This window comes from Aythya ferina (genome assembly GCF_964211825.1).
Source record: "Aythya ferina genome assembly, chromosome: 32".
Lineage (NCBI taxonomy): Eukaryota > Metazoa > Chordata > Aves > Anseriformes > Anatidae > Aythya > Aythya ferina.
The window spans coordinates 631,685-648,883 of NC_140329.1; the positions used below are offsets into that span (position 1 = coordinate 631,685).

The window sequence follows — 17,199 nt, forward strand, 5'->3', positions numbered from 1 at the left end:
GCTGCGGGGAGGCCAAGTTCTTTGTCTGACGGTTTATGCGTTCATAAATTTACCAATCGACTCAGCAGCAAAATCAGTGAGACAGTCTCCAAAAGAAGCCTAGCACGGCACAGGAGAGGAGAGCAATGCAGATGGAAGCTGAGCAAGACAAAGCAAAGCCCTGCTAGGGAAAAGACCTAGCGGCATAAGGAAAAGCAATGACAAGCATGGCCTGGAAAAGTAAAGCACGGCTAGAGAAAACACAAGAAAAAGATACAAAAGGAAAACATAAAGCATGAAATGAACATCAAATAAATAAATTAAAAAAAAAAAAAATGCAATGCCCTAACCCTAACCCTAACCCTAACCATAAACCTAACCCTAACCCTAACCCTAACCCTCACCCTAACCCTAACCCTAGCCCTAACCCTAACCCTAGCCCCAACCCTAACCCTGACCATAACCCTAACCCTAACCCGTAACCCTAACCCTAACCCCAAACCTAACCCTAACCCTAACCCTAACCCTAACCCTAACCCATAACCCTAACCCTAACCCTAACCCTAACCCCAAACCTAACCCTAACCCTAACCCTAACCCTAACCCGTAACCCTAACCCTAACCCTAACCCTAACCCTAACCCTAACCCTAACCCGTAACCCTAACCCTAACCCTAACCCTAACCCTAACACTAAACCCTAACCCTAACACTAACCCTAATGACCCTAAACCTAACCCTAACCCTAACCCTAACCCTAATGACCCTAACCTAACCCTAACCCTAACCCTAACCCTAACCCTAACCCTAACGACCCTAACCCTAACCCTAACCCTAACCCGTAACCCTAACCCTAACCCTAATCCTAACCCTAACACTAACCCTGTCTTGGCCACCCCAGCCTGGGCTGCTGGGCTGGATTGGGATGAGGGCAGGGAGGTTGCCAGGGGATAGGGAAGTGGGAGAATTGGGGGGAAGCTGGGAAAGTCTGGAATAGCCGTTTGGCCATTGCTCACATCTCTGCCCACCAAGGGCATAGGAGATGCTGCTGTCCCTCACAGCCCTGCCTGTATTCTCTCCCTTCTCACACTGTGCTCTGTCATATCCAGCACTTTCTCATGCCTCATCCCACAGGCTCCCACCCCATGTCCATCTCCTTTTCAAGGCCAACAGGCCTGGGTCAAAAGGCACGTTCAGGTCACCTGGGGGGCGTAACAGCAAAAGCCTTCGATGGCTTTAGCAGCAGAGGGACCGATGGCGTAGCCATCTATTAGCCAACTATTGTGCAGACCATCATCCTTTTCCTTTCTCTTGCCCAAGAGCCTCAAATCTATCACCCAAGGACACTGTGGGAGTTGGTGGCACCATGGGTGTTGGGGTCAGACGCCTCCTTCCGCTTCGAGCTGAGATGAGGGTCCAGCCCCTTTCCTCTTGTGAGTGATTGAGCCCTCTGTCCTGCAGGTGAGCAGCTGGATCAACTACTACCCCTTGCAGGGACTTTGGAGGGGGCTGCTGGGCTTCAGAAGGGGCAGGTTGACACCTCCTAGTCGTCTCCCTCAGACACTCCAAGGAGCCCCTCAGGCTGCTGCTTTCTCACTGCAGCCCAGCCATCTGCTCAAGCAGTTCCATGAGCAGGGCACATCTGCACCCATGACAGCCCTCTCTTCCCTCAGGACCCAGGGGCCTCCAGATTCTGGAGCGCCCTGCAGTCTCCAGTCTGGACTGCCACTTCACCCCTCAGGGGATCCACCTGGGTGCCCACATGATCCCAGAGAGGCTGTGTCCCCTCATTTTGTGTTGCTGCCCCAGCCCAGCCACTGTGATGGGTGCCCACCATGGTGAATTATAAGTTTAAAAGGCAGAGATCCCCAAGGAGAGGAAAGGAAGAGAAACGGAGATGGGAAAGGGAGGAGAGGATCCTTCCCACGCTCCTCCCTGCCCTGCCTGAACTGCCCCATGCAAACTGCCTGCACTAACTGCCAAAGTCTGTCCTGGGTTGCTGCACTCCCTAGGGACTGCTTTTATACCATCAGGGGTTTGGCTGTTGTCACCCCTTGCTCTGCCTTCAGCACATCAGTGCCTGCTTTTCCAACCTTAATGATTCTATGGGGCTGCGGCAAATGGAGAGCCCCCACAGCAGCAGACACCAGGCCAGAGCTGCAGCCTGCAGAGAGAGGCTCACACAGGAGCAGGGGCAGGACCCCACGCTGAAGGTGGGACAGAGAGTGACCATGAAGGAGCATCATGAGAAAGCATCATGGCCTGACTGCAGCCCCCATTCCCTGTTTCCCTGCACTGCTCATTAGGTGGAGGTGGAAGAGGTAGATAGGGGGAAGGTGTTTTTACCTTGCTTTTAGTTTCTCATGGATCCAGCCTGTTAGCAATGCTCGATAAATCATCGTAATCTCTCTACAAAGTGTGTTAAGCCCATAACAGCAATTGATGAGTGATCTGCCTGTTCCTTGAATCAACACTGGAGACCTCTTTGACTCTATTTTCTCTGTCCGTTATTTTCAGAAGCCAGCGTGAAAGAGTGGTATATTAGCTGCCCATCAGTGAGAAACCACCACACTGCTCATACCTATTGCTGGTACCAGCATTGAAAGAAGAGGCAGGATTTCAGGCAGTGCATTGGAGAGATGCTGTTTAATTAAGGAGATGCTAAGAGAGACTCAGTGCTGCTGTACAGTGCTGACGCGCAGGGAAGCAAAGGATGTGCAGAGTAAACAGAGCAGTTTAATACTCAGGAGATGCAGGATGAATAAAATACCTTTCTAGAAGTGTAATAAATGGAAATGACACTGAAGATTATTATAACATAATGAGAATGAAAGTAATTATCAGGCCTGCAAGGGAAAAAAAAAAAAGGAAGTCATTTGTGGAGAAAGAGGAAAAAATTATGAATCTTAAAAAAAAATCCACGTAATCAGTTTCCTAATAGCACTCCTGAGCTCATTGTTTCTCATGCTGTAGATGAGGGGGTTCAATGTTGGGGGTACCACTGAGTACAGAACTGCCACCACCAAGTCCAAGGATGGGGAGGAGATGGAGGGAGGCTTCAGGTAGGCAAACATGCCAGTGCTGAGAAACAGGGAGACCACAAACAGGTGAGGGAGGCATGTGGAAAAGGCTTTGTGCCATCCCTGCTCAGAGGGCATCCTCAGCACGGCCCTGAAGATACGCACATAGGAAAGAACAATGAAAACAAAACAGCCAAATGCTAAACAAACACCAACCATGCCAACCCAAACTTCCCTGAGGTAGGAGTTTGTGCAGGAGAGCTTGAGAATCTGGGGAACTTCACAGAAGAATTGGTCCAGGGTATTTCCTCCACAGAGTGGCAGTGAAAGTGAATTGGCAGTGTGCAGCAGAGAATAGAGAACCCCACTGCCCCAGGCAGCTGATGCCATCTGGGCACAAGCTCTGCTGCCCAGGAGGCTCCCGTAGTGCAGGGGCTTGCATATGGCAACATAGTGGTCATAGGCCATGATGGTTAAAACAGAATACTCTGCTGAGAGGAAGAATAGAAATAGAAATACCTGTGCAACACATCCTGCATGGGAAATGACCCTGATGTCCCAGAGGGAATTGGCCATGGCTTTGGGGACAGTGGTGGAGGTGCAGCCCAGGTCGAGGAGGGCGAGGTTGAGGAGGAAGAAATACATGGGGGTGTGGAGGCAGTGGTTGCAGGCTACGGCAGTGAGGATGAGGCTGTTGTCCAGGAGGGCAGCCAGGTAGATGCCCAGGAAGAGCGCAAAGTGCAGGAGCTGCAGCTGCCTTGTGTCTGCAAATGGCAGGAGGAGGAACTTGGTGATGGAGCTGATGTTGGACATTTGAGTCCTTTGGGCATGGGGACCTGTCTGAGGAGGAAAATACAGCAAGATATTACGCCAGATTCTGTGAGGAAAACTTGATTTCTTGTACAAACCTCGTAAGAGTGTGCTGAGGTCAAAATAATCCAATTTCAATGTACAGATCTCCAAACTCCTCAACTCTTGGGGATCGTCTCAGTTCTCCCCACGTAGCAAGAGACAGACAGATCATTGCAGCTGACCTAGTCGAGATGTCCAGCAGCATTTCCATGCCCTTATCTCTCACATGTCTTCTCCATGCATAGCACAGAGCTGCTATGGCAGAGCTGTGCCCTAGTTAAGGACAGCCTGCAGCCCAGCAGAATCCTTGCAGGAAAAGAGTGGAATGCCCTAAACATGGGGTGACCTGAACACAGAGACAGCTCATTCACAGCCACACACACAGCATTTCCACAACCCTACAAGTCAGGAAATGACATGGATGCTTTTCCTCCATTAACATATCTCCATGGCAGAACATGCAGGATATGTGTCTGAGCTGCACCTGAATTATCCTCTACATCACTGACTCCAAAGGCAACTCATGAACAAGTTCCCATGCTAGTATGTCTAGACGTCTATGCTGGGGGAAGGGAAGAGTCCAAGGGGCTGTACTGTGGAAGGCATCAGCAATGCACGGATGGCAGGGAGGTGCCCAAATCGCCTCTGCCATGGAGATACTGGGAGCAGCTCCCTCACACCCCTGCCCATGGCTCTGCTGCCTGAAGCTGTCCCTGCCTGCAGCTGGGTCTCTGTCCCCACGCCTCCTGTCTGCAGCTCACATCCCCCATCCCACCCGCTGGGTGCTCAGCTCTGCCCTGCAGACACCTCCTGGAAGCAGGGCTCTGTGAGCGGCAGGTCACTCTGTGCAGGTCCTAGAGCCCAGGTCACACAGACCCTGTAGACACTGCACATCGTGGCTGGAGTTTCTATGGTCTTTGCAGATGTAAAGGTACTTATCATGATCCTTGTGAAGGCTTAGGTGTCAAAGCCAGTACTCTGAAATAACAGCCTCTATTTCTACTTCCACTGAGTCAAAGAAGCGAAAACTCAAACCATCTCTACAAAAAGCAGATGCTCAGGAAAGCTGAGACTACAGCATGAATTCCCTGACCTGAATCTGCTCTTCTGAAGTCCCCTCAGAAACATTTTAAGTGTGCTGTGGAGCTGTGAGCAGGCTGCCCCAGGCAGCAGCCTCCTGCCAGCAGCAGGACCCTGCCCTGCCGGGGGGGGGGGCTCCTTCCACCCGCAGCTTCTCCCCGTATTACCCTGGGCAGCTCCCCGGGAGCTACGGGGAGCATTGCTGACAAGCAATGCTGGTTGTGTCTCTGTGACAGGTGTACTGGGTCTGGCTGGAATGTTAACCTTCCCAGCAGCAACCCATACAGTGCCGTACTCTGTACTTGTAGCTGGAACAGCAGTGTTATCACACCAGTGTTGTGTCTACTGCTGAGCAGCAGTGGAACAGCATTGGGCCTTTCTCTAACCCTCCTAGGGGGTGGGCAAAAAAGTGAGGAGAGAAACATCACTAGGGCAGCTGACCTAAACCAATCAAAGGGATATTCCATACCATGTGGTGTCACACTCAGCAATAAAAGGTGGAAACAGGAAGAAGAGGGGAGGGGTGGGCTCTCGTTGAGAAGACGTCGGTCCTCCTCTCGAACACCGGCTGCGTGCGTTGAGGCCTTGCTTCAAGGATGTGGTCAATAATCGCTCATTTGTGGGAAGTAGAGAGTAATTTCTTTCCTCTGCACTTCCATATAGCTTTCATTTATTTTGTTTGTTTTCCTCCCTTTTTTCCCCTTTCCCTTTTATTTCCCCTTAGTTAAATTGTTTAGTTCATGGTAGTCTTTATTTAATTATTATAATTATTTCCCTTTAATTAAATTATCCTTATCTCAACCCGTGAGTTGTTCTTTGCTTTACTTCTCCCCCTCCTCATCTAAAGGAGGGGGCGTGAGAGAGCGGTTGTGGGGTTTAGCTGCCCAGCACGGTAAAACCACCACAACAGGATATTAAAGAAAGGAGAAATTCTACTGCACAACAGCAGCTGGGAGAGAGGAGTGAGCACATGTAGATAGGAACAGCCCTGCAGACACCAAGGTCAGTGCAGAAGGAGGACAGGAGGTGCTCCAGGTGCCGGAGCAGAATTTCCCATGCAGCCCATGAAGAGGCCCCTCGTGGAGCAGGCTGTGCCCCTGCAGCCCATGGGTCCCACGGCGAAGCAGATCTCCATGCTGGAGCCCATGGAGCAGGTGGACGTGGCCTGAAGGAGGCTGTGGACCATGGCGAGCCCCTGCAGGAGCAGGCCCGGGGCTGGAGCTGCAGCTTGTGGAGAGGAGCCCATGCAGAGCAGGGGCACTGAGTGACTGTGAAGGAGCAGCAGATACAAAGCGTCATGGAGTGACCACAGGCCCCGTTCCCCTGCACTGCTCCAGGCAGGCAAGAAAGTACAAAAGGGTGGGGAGGAGGGAAGCTGTTTTTATTTTGTTTTTAGATCCTCACTGCTCCACTCTGTTAGTTAAAGCTCAATAAATTATCCTAATCTCCCTACACTGAGTCTGTTTTGCCCATGACTACAATTGGTAAGTGTTCTGCCTGTCCTTTTAAAAAAAAAAAAAACTGGAGCCCTTTTCCATTGTGTTTTCTCTGGCTGTTCCTTTGAGGAGGGGGGCGAAAGCGTGGTGTGGTGGAGTTCAGCTGCCCATCAGTGTGAAACCACCACACTCCTCAGCCATGTTATTGGCACCAGCTTTGAAAGAAGAAGCATGAATTCAGGCAGTCAGCTGGGGAGACCCTGTTTTATTAAGCTGATGCAAAGAGAGAGAACTGACAGAGCAGTTTCATTCCTCAGTGGACAGTAGATATATAAAAAACATTTTCCTAAGAAACTAATGAATGGGAATGTCAATGAAGATAAAAGTAACACTAATGATCATGAAACAAATACCCAGGATGTCATTTGTGGAGAAAGAGGGGAAGTTTATTACTTTTCTGAAACATTCCTGAAATCATTTTCCTAATGGCACCCTTGAGCTCCTGGTTCCTCATGCTGTAGATGAGGGGGTTCAGTGCTGGAGGCATCACTGAGTACAGAAATGACACCATCAGGTCCCGGGCTGGAAAGGAGGCTGAGGAGGGCTTCATGTAGGCAAAAAGTCCAGTGATGACAAATAGAGAGACCACAAACAGGTGAGGGAGACACGTGGTAAAGGCTTTGTGCCATCCCTGCTCAGAGGGCATCCTCAGTACAGCCCTGAAGACCTGCACATAGGAAAAAAGAATGAAAAAAAAGCACATGGATGCTAAAGAAACACCAATCATAAGTACCCAAACATTCCTGAGGTAGGAATTTGAGCAGGAGAGCTTGAGGATCTGGGGGATCTCTCAGAAGAACTGCTCCACAGCATTGCTTCGGCCCAGTGGCAGTGAAAATGTATTGGCAGTGACCAGCAGAGCATAGAGAACCCCACTGCCCCAGGCAGCTGATGCCATCTGGGCACAAGCTCTGCTGCCCAGGAGGCTCCCGTAGTGCAGGGGCTTGCAGATGGCAACGTAGAAGTCATAGGACATGATGGTGAGAAGAGAATAGTCTGCAGAGAGGAAGACTAGAAAGAGAAAGACCTGGGCAGCACACCCTGCATAGGAAATGTCCCTGGTATCCCAGAGGGAATTGGCCATGGCTTTGGGCAGAGTGGTGGAGATGCAGCCCAGGTCGAGGAGGGCGAGGTTGAGGAGGAAGAAGTACATGGGGGTGTGGAGGCGGTGGTTGCAGGCTACGGCTGTGAGGATGAGGCCGTTGCCCAGGAGGGCAGCCAGGTAGATGCCCAGGAAGAGCGCAAAGTGCAGGAGCTGCAGCTGCCTTGTGTCTGCAAATGGCAGGAGGAGGAACTCGGTGATGAAGCTGCTGTTGGACATCTGATGTCTCTTGACCTTGAGGCCAGTCTAAAAGGAAATAAAAACATTTGTGTAGATATGATATATAAAGGAACTTATCATTGTTGCAGAAATTCACTCAATTGCAGGGCTTGGTGCATAATGTTTTGTGTATTTTTTTGTACTTGTCCTACACACCTGAGAAGTTCTTTAAGGTAGAAATCCTTGGTGTACTGCCCACCAAGTGAAATCTTGGGGGTCCTCCAAGGCAAAGGGACTGTTCCTCAGGGCAGAGTGAGGACAGAAGTTGTATCAATCAGTCCTGGTCTCAGCTGCCCCGTGCAGGCACCTCGGGAGGTTGGTCACACTTAGGTGTTCCTCTGAATAGACCTTTAATGCTACTGAGAGTGGAGGAATCCAGTTCAAAGTGCGCATCTCCAAACCCCTCACCCATCTCATCACATCTGAGGAGGATCTCAGCACTCTGCTTTTCCCCAGGGACACACAGGGATCACAGCAGCTGCCCATATACAACCGTTCAGCAACATTTCTATGGCCTCAGGACTGACGTGTCTTCTCCATTGCACTGCTAGATAACACAGAGCTGCTAGGGCAGAGTTGTGCCCTTCTGCATGGCAGCCTGCAGCCCAGCAGAAGCCCCATGTAAAGAGTCAAACATTAGATGTGATGTCCTGAACAGAGAGCCAGCTCATTCCCAGCCACACAAACATTTCCCAGAGGCCCAAAAGTTTGGAAGAAACATCGATGCTTTTTTCATGGACATACCTGAGTGACAGGAACATTATCAGTATTTGAGCTGCACCTGAATTCTCATCCCCAAAACTGCAGTGAGTACAAAGCAGCTAATAAAATTTCAATGACATTATGGCTGGAGATCTATGCTCGATGAGAAAGGAGACCAGGAGATTGCTAAGGGGAAGGTGTCTGCACTGCAGGGATGTCAGGGAGGTGCCCAAATCCCCCCTCCCATGTTGCTGCTGGGAGCAGCTCCCTCTTACTCTCTGCCCATGGCTGTCCTGCCTGCAGCTGTCCCTGCCTGCAGCTGGGTCTCCGTCCCCACGCCTCCTGTCTGCAGCTCACAGCCCCCATCCCACTGCTGGGTGCTCAGCTCTGCCCTGCAGACACCTCCTGGCAGCAGGGCTCTACCCAGGGGCAGCTCGCTGGGGGCATGTCCTAGAGCCCAGGGCACACCGACCCTGCTGACACTGTATGGGTGGTGGTGGAGCTTTCTAGGGGCTGAGGGGCAGGAAAGGGACATGATGGGGGTCATTGCAACCTCCTTAGGATGCCTTAGGACTGTCAGGGTTTTCTAAGAAATAACATTATATTTTGCTATTTCTACTGAGCCAAAAAGAGAAAACTGAAAGGAGAGGCAAAGGAAAGATGAGAGTGTAGTTCCCTTTGAAATTCCCTTGATTTGATGTGGAACTGTGAGCAGGCTGCCCCAGGCAGCATCATGGAGTCTCAGCCTCTTCTTGGATTAACTATTTCTGTTTGTATTACCACCAAGCCAAAGTAGAGACTGAATGTTCAGGAGGCTCAGGAAAGCTGAGACTGAAGTCTATATGCCCTACCACATCCCAGCTCTTGCAAAGTCCCCTTGGATATATCCTTGTTGTGCTGTAGGTCCGTGAGCAGGCTGCTCCAGGCAGCTGCCTCCTGCCAGCAGCAGGACCCTGCCCTGCCGGGGGCGCTCCTTCCACCCGCAGCTTCTCCCCGTAGCGCCCTGGCCAGCTCCCCAGGCAGGCTGAGTGCTGAGCCTGGCAGGTGGCATAGGCCCTAGCCCGGCACACAGCCCCTGGAGCACAGCAGGGACCCTGCTATGCACCGCAGCCCTAGACACCCCTGCCTGCACCCCTGCCTTCTCCTTCCTCCACGAACTGCGGCTGCATTACCCTCCAGCCAGAGACTTACCGGGTGCAGGGCAGGAAAGTCTTCTCCGGCAGGGAGCTCTGGGCATGCTGCCACTTCTGCCTGCCTTTAAGCACTGTGTCTCTGCAGGCAGTGCCCCCAGCCCTGCTGCACTGTGCACAGGAGCTGCTCCTGGGCAGAGCTGTCTCTCTCTGCAGCGCTGCCTGCTTGCCACGAGCTCCCCTTGGGCCCAGGAGCCCGGCCCAGCTCAGCAGCAGAGGCCCAGCCCAAGGCCTTCCTTGCTCTGCCCCCCACCAGGCTCCCTGTACATGGCCCTGGGGCTGCAGGGGAACCTGCTGGCAAACAGCCTGAAGGAATCCCTGGGCTTCCCTCCCTCCCCTGGGCACACACACTTCTTGACAGCAGGATCATTTCTCCTAGCACAAAAATACAAGTTTTTAGCATATGAATTACCATTACTTGTCCCATTTTCAGCCAGGACACCCAGACAGGGACAGGGTGTGATCTGATTTACTGCTTGCTTAAGTTCAGACTTCAGCAGAGTCAGTCAAGGTATCTCATACTGGGTTTTAGTCCTGGGGCTGGATGGGGACTCACTTCTGTTCCATGCCTGTCAGAGTACCATAAGAGCTGGGATTCCTCTGGCCTGAGTTCAGGGGTCCACAACGTAGGCACCTTAATGTTAATTACTGAGCCACAATAGCTCCTTAGTGGAGATGGAGGACAGGCAGGAGCTTTTCAAATGGTAATACCTGGTGAAATTTGAGGTCAATCTTCTGGGCGTCTGATGGGGCATTCCTCAGGCCAACTGAAATGGCAGCAGATGCCACGTGTAGGACAAATGAACCTTTCCCTACTCAGGATGTTCAGGGAAGTTTGTAGAGGTAGTCAGCAGAGCAGAAGAAGTCATGTGTCACAGGGAGAGCTAAACATACTCCTTTCTTCTTTACATGACCCTTGACTGTAACGGCCTCAGCAAGGTCTCTCTGCCCTTTGTGCCTTGAAGCAGGACTCTGCAGGGGTACAACACGTGTTGGGTGGGGATAATGTGAGGAATGTTTTAACAATTCGTGTCCATAAAGAACAATTCTGTTTGAAATGTCTGAATCCTGTCTGCCTCTGGGCCCTGCACTGGCAATTCAATGCTTGAACCACAGCTGCAGTGTGTCCCAGTCTCCCCCTCATTCCTCATTCTAGCCAATTTATCACTTCTTAAATTTATGAACCTGTTTACTTTTGTTATTCCGGACTTCTATTTCTAACACTGCTATAGATGTGTCTGTGAATGGCTGGGGAAGAATGTTTTAATTACCCGTGTGTCTGGGAGTTTCAGAAAAACTGATAACAACTAGTGACTGTTATGGGATACTATGTGGATCTTTGGTATCTGGTTGGGGGGGGGGGGGCGAGAAAGAAGCTGAAAGGCGGCTGGGAGACAAGATTTGAAGAAGGTGTTTTGAAGAAGGTGTTCCGTAAACTTGGGATGGTGCCCAGTAAGTACAAAGGGGAAGAGGAAGACTGCGAGCCTTCAGCATGGAAGACCCCTAGAGACCCCCAGAAGAGACCCCAGAGGAGACTGCGCATGCTCCAGTAGGAGGGACTGCACCCCGGAAGCTAATTTTAATAATCTATTTTTTTTAGAAGTAGTAATGAATATGTATTAGTCTAGGAGCATAAAAATCAGTTGCTTGATGTAATTGGTGTGCATCCTGGTGGAGCGGAGACTCCCGGTGCACCCAGCGCTGTTTGCTTACCTCTATTCCTTTATATCCTTTAATAAATCCTATTTTTCATTTAATTCTAATTTGAATCCTGAGACATTTATAACAATTTGGGGGCTCGTCCGGGATGGCTATAGTTCCTGAATTCTGATTTACTCTAGGAGGGGCGCCCCACCATTTGGTGGCTCCTGTTTGAGTCAGATCGGGACTAATGCCATCCTGAACCTGAATAAAGGTAAGCAAAGAATTTTGATTTTTTTGAGCTTCCTGCCGGCTGTGTTTTTGTGCCCGTAATTCTGTGCGTGAAGATCCGGACGAAGACGACAGGGTCGTTTGGATACCATCTGGTTGGGTTCCGGTGTCCGGGATCGAACCGGACGAAGACGACAGTCATTTAGATACCGTCTGGTTCGATCCCAGACGAAGACGCTTGTGGATACCGTCCGGTTGGACTCTGGACGAAGACGACTGATTCGTAAGATACCGTCCGGTTGGGTAAAGGTACGGTTGCCCGTGTTTGTTTGTGAGAGTGTAACTGAGGCTTCTAAAGTCTGAGGCGTAGAAGTCTTTTTGTTTTCTCACTGGTTCTAATCTCCTGTCGGGGGGGCTGGGCTGGTGAATGGAGTGATACGTGGGTGGGTGATAGGTCCTAAGCCCCCTGCAAGACACTCTCACTCGGGGCAACCAAGGGCTGTGGGAATTGCCACTAGTAAAATTCCCAGATGGGTCAGATAAAATCAAAGACCAAGGACCAGAAAGGGAGCGAAATACCAGATATACCACCAGAAAGTCCATTAGGAATAATGATTGGAAACTGGAACAATAGGGGCCCCAGAAAAGGAAAAAATAAATTAAAATTTGTTCATTACTGTATGATAGAATGGCCAAAAAAACCTTTAAGACCGTGTGTTTTCTGGCCTGTTTTTGGATCGTTTGATGATTGGATTTGTCAGGCTTTGAATATATACGTTAATTCAAAAGAGCCTTTCTGTCAGGAAGAAAGTGAGTATGCAGAATTGTGGATTGGGACTCCACGTCCAGCCTCAATATTAGCACTAAAAACAAATGAGGATTCTGGAGGGGAGGAAAAGCAGGAAAAAAGAAAGAATGATGAATGGGAGCCGCTGGATAATTTACCACCACCACCACCACCTCTGGGTCCTAATAACACACTTCCGGCTCTCCCGGCTCCCCCACTGGTAATCTCTCCAGCAGTGCAGCCATGGTCCCTGCCTCCACCACAAACAGCACCAGAATTAGACCTGCCTCCGGCTGCATGCACAAGAAGTAAGACTGCCGTACCTGAAGAAACCTCTCTATATCCATTAAGAGAAGTACCCCTTGGAGGCAATCAGGGAGGATTTGGGTTCGTGACAGTCCCTTTAAATACCACAGAGGTGAGATCTTTTAGGAAAGAAATGGGGACTCTGTTAAATGACCCCCTCGGAGTAGCCGAAAGACTAGATCAATTCCTGGGTCCTAACACTTATACCTGGGAAGAAATACAATCCATTTTAGCAATCTTATTTACTGTTGAGGAAAGGGGAATGATTAGGCAAGCTGGAATGAGGATTTGGGAAAGACAAAATCAAGCTGGACCCCCAGGAGATCAAAAATGGCCAAATGTGGATCCCCACTGGGATCACCAGCAACCCCAGGGAAGACAAAACATGAGAGATTTGAGAACAATGATTATACAAGGGATCAGAGAAGCGGTTCCACGAGGAAAAAACATTAATAAAACATTCAATGAACAACAAGGAAAAGAGGAATCTTCAACAGAATGGTTGGAGAGATTAAAGAAAAGTTTACAAATGTATTCGGGGATCGATCCGAATACAGCAATTGGAACCGCACTCCTTAGAACACAATTCGTAGCCAAATCCTGGGTGGACATAAGAAAGAAATTGGAAAAGTTAGAAAATTGGCAAGAGAGAGGATTAGAAGAGTTACTTAGAGAAGCGCAAAAAGTATATGTCAGGAGAGATGAGGAGAAACAAAAAACAAAAGCCAAGATCTTTGTAGCAGCAGTAAAAGAAAGTCAGAAAAAGCCCTTGTTAGGAGAGAGGGAGAAGAGAAGAAGTATAGAAGAAACCCCTAGAGGTCAGCCTTCTCAAGGGAATTCAGCGATCCCCGCTTGTTACTATTGTCAAAAAAGAGGACATTTACAGAAGAATTGTCGTAAGCGGGAACAAGACGAGAAAATGTTTAAAGAAGAATAGGGGTGTCAGGGGCTATATCTTCTGGGGACTTCAACATCAACAGAGCCCTTGATAAAACTATTAATTGGTCCCCATAAAGAAGAAGTACTATTTTTAGTAGATACAGGAGCTGAAAGATCCACTATTCAAAAGCTCCCAGAGGGAATAAAAGAAGGGAAGAGTTATACGTCTGTAATAGGGGCAAGAGGGGAGCCCTTTAAGGTTCCTGTTTTAAAAGATGTGGAAATAGAAACTGATCAAAAGATTTGTCTTAATGGTTTACTTTTGCTTCCTGAAGTGGGGTACAATTTACTAGGAAGGGATTTGATTTTAAAATTGAACTTAAGCATTCAGAGTCAAGGGGATAAATTGCAAATCAAATTATACACTTTAACCCAAAAAGATGAAGAAGTTATTAACCCTTTAGTGTGGTATAAGGAGGGAGAAATTGGAAAAATGGAAATGGACCCCATAAATGTTCAGATAATGGATCCACATCGTCCTATTCAAATTAAACAATATCCTATACCAATGGAGGGTCGAAGGGGATTAAAACCTATAGTTGATAGACTTTTGGAGGAAGGGACTTTAGAACCATGTATGTCACCTCATAATACACCCATCCTCCCTGTGAAGAAATCGGATGGGTCATACAGACTGGTACAGGATCTGAGAGCTGTAAATCAGCGAACAATCACTAAATTCCCTGTGGAAGCAAATCCTTACACCCTGCTGAGTCATGTCTCTCCCAAATATACTTGGTATAGTGTAATAGATCTGAAAGATGCTTTTTGGACCTGTCCTTTAGATGAAAATTCCAGGGATTACTTTGCTTTCGAGTGGGAAGACCCGGAGACAGGATGAAAACAACAATTAAGGTGGACTGTGCTACCACAAGGGTTTACTGAGTCACCGAATCTATTTGGACAAACTTTGGAAAAAGTTCTACAAGATTTTACATTACCTGGGGAGGTAAAGTTATTGCAATATGTGGATGATTTGTTAATAGCTGGGGAGACTGAAGAAGGAACCCGAAAAGCCACTATTAATTTGTTAAATTTTCTGGGGGAAAAGGGATTAAAAGTGTCCCGATCAAAGTTACAATTTGTGGAACAGGAGGTAAAATACTTAGGACACTGGTTAAGCAGGGGAGAAAAGAAATTGGATCCTGACAGGGTATCTGGGATCCTCTCCTTAAGACCCCCACAAACTAAAAAGGAAATTCGGCAAGTATTGGGATTATTAAGATATTGTAGACCGTGGCTTGAAAGCTACAGTGAAAAAGTTAAATTTTTATATGAAAAACTAATTGATAATCGATTCAAGTGGTCCACAGAAGATGATCAAAAATTTGAAGAAATAAAAAAAGCATTAATACAAGCACCTGTATTAAGTCTCCCAGATCTAGAGAAACCCTTTTATCTTTTTGTGAACACATCAAACCAGACAGCATATAGAGTCCTTACTCAAGATTGGGCAGGAATTAAAAAACCCGTGGGGTATTGTTCCAAATTACTTGATCCAGTAAGTAGGGGGTGGCCTGCTTGTCTTCAAGCCTTGGTTGCTACAGCATTATTGATAGAAGAAGTGAGAAAGATTACTTTTAGTGCTCCCTTAAAAGTGTATACTCCACATAATGTCAGAAGTGTCTTACAACAGAGAGCGGAGAAATGGTTAACAGACAGCCGGATCCTAAAGTATGAAGCTATACTAATTGACTCCCCTGATTTAGAATTGAAGGTAACCTCTGCTCAGAGCCCAGCACAATTTTTATTTGGAAAACCCTCAGAGGAACTACAACATAATTGTTTGGAGGTAATCGAGACCCAGACTAAAGTGAGACCCGATTTGAGAGATACTGAATTAGAAAAGGGAGAGATACTATTCATAGATGGTTCCTCTCGAGTAGTAGAGGGAAAAAGAAAAACAGGGTATGCCATAATTAATAAACACCTGGAATCTGTGGAATCAGGCCCCCTGAGTCCATCATGGTCAGCTCAGGCTTGTGAGCTGTATGCCCTATACAGGGCCCTGGAACTATTAAAGGGAAAAAGTGGAACTATATATACAGATTCTAAATATGCGTATGGAGTGGTTCACACCTTTGGAAAAATTTGGGAGGAAAGAGGTTTAATTAATACTCAAGGGAAGAATCTTATACATCAAGAATTAATAAGGAAAATTTTAAAAGCTTTAAGGGAACCTAAAGAAATAGCAGTAGTACATGTAAGAGGGCATCAGAAAGGATTGGAATACCACACTAGGGGAAATAATCTAGCAGATAAAGAAGCTCAGGAAGCAGCTTTAAGAATTCAGGCTGCTAAAATTAATATAGTACAGGAAGAAGTAAGACAAGAAGAAGAAAAACAAGAAGAAGAAAAGAAGTTTACTCCTGAAGAACAAACAAAACTGGAGAAAATAGGTGCTAAATTAGAACAAGGAAAACGGACATTGCCAGATGGACGAGAAATGTTACCAAAAGCTTATGCAAGACAAATATTGGAACGTTTGCATACCCAAACACACTGGGGTACAAGAGCATTAAGTAATCACTTACTTAAACAATTTGGTTGTATAGGGGTTTTTGAAATAGCAAAGCAAATCACACAAGGTTGTTTAACTTGTCAGAAAATAAATAAGAAAATATTTCGACAGGCGGCAGCGGGAGGAAGAAAAACAGCATATCGGCCTTTTGAGAGAGTACAAGTTGATTTTACTGAATTGCCTAAAGTAGGGAGAATCAAGTATTTATTGGTAATTGTTGACCATTTAACACAATGGGTGGAAGCTTATCCTGTGGCACGAGCTACGGCGCAAACGGTGACAAAAATTTTATTGGAACATCTGATACCTAGATATGGGATAATCCAGTACATTGATTCTGACCAAGGCACACACTTTACTTCTAAAATAATAAAATTATTATGTCAATCATTAGGTATTCAGTGGGAATATCATACTCCATGGCACCCACAAAGCTCAGGGAAAGTAGAGAGAATGAATCAAACAATAAAACAGCAATTGGCTAAATTGATGATTGAGACACAATTGCCCTGGACTCGATGTTTACCATTGGCACTTTTAAACATAAGAACTAAATCACACAGTGAGACTGGATTATCACCATATGAAATGTTATACGGTATGCCTTACTCACAGGGAATGCCCCTGGGGGATAATGTAATTGAGGATCAAAGTATCCAGAAATATATAATTACTATTGGGAAGAGGTTGCAAGAACTAAGAGAAATTGGAATACTGGTTCAGACACCACCTTTAGGGTTTACCATCCATCAAATACAACCAGGGGATAAGGTCTTAATAAAAACTTGGAAAGAAGAATCCTTACAACCCCGGTGGGAGGGACCGTATCTTGTTTTACTTACCACTGAAACAGCTGTGAGAACAGCAGAAAGGGGTTGGACCCATGCATCCAGAGTGAAAGGGCCAATAAATACCCAAAACCTGGAAGGTTGAGTCCGCTCCTGGGGAACTAATGTTCCGGAAATAGGGCCTGCTCTGCATGAAATACCAGAAGAAAGGGACAAGCCTGCAATGAAGAAAGGGGAGAAGGCAAGACCGGGGCAGGACTCTCCACTGCGGTGTGTATAGTGTGTATAGTCTACCGAGGGAGGCAACCCCTACGGGTATTGACTGCCGAGTGTGAGGGCCTCGACCGG

The 17,199-nt window shown here is 47.7% G+C and overlaps 1 protein-coding gene across 1 annotated transcript; it reads right to left on the minus strand.

The window, feature by feature from the left end:
• Positions 1 to 2,883: 2,883 nt before the first annotated feature.
• Positions 2,884 to 7,746, minus strand: LOC311425580 (olfactory receptor 14I1-like; the record flags this gene model as incomplete). The annotated part of the gene is made up of 2 exons (XM_084501523.1): positions 2,884 to 3,148; positions 7,445 to 7,746. The coding sequence occupies 2 exons, from the start codon at positions 7,744 to 7,746 to the stop codon at positions 2,884 to 2,886; spliced, it is 567 nt and encodes a 188-aa protein (XP_084357649.1).
• Between the last annotated feature and the right edge of the window lie 9,453 nt (positions 7,747 to 17,199).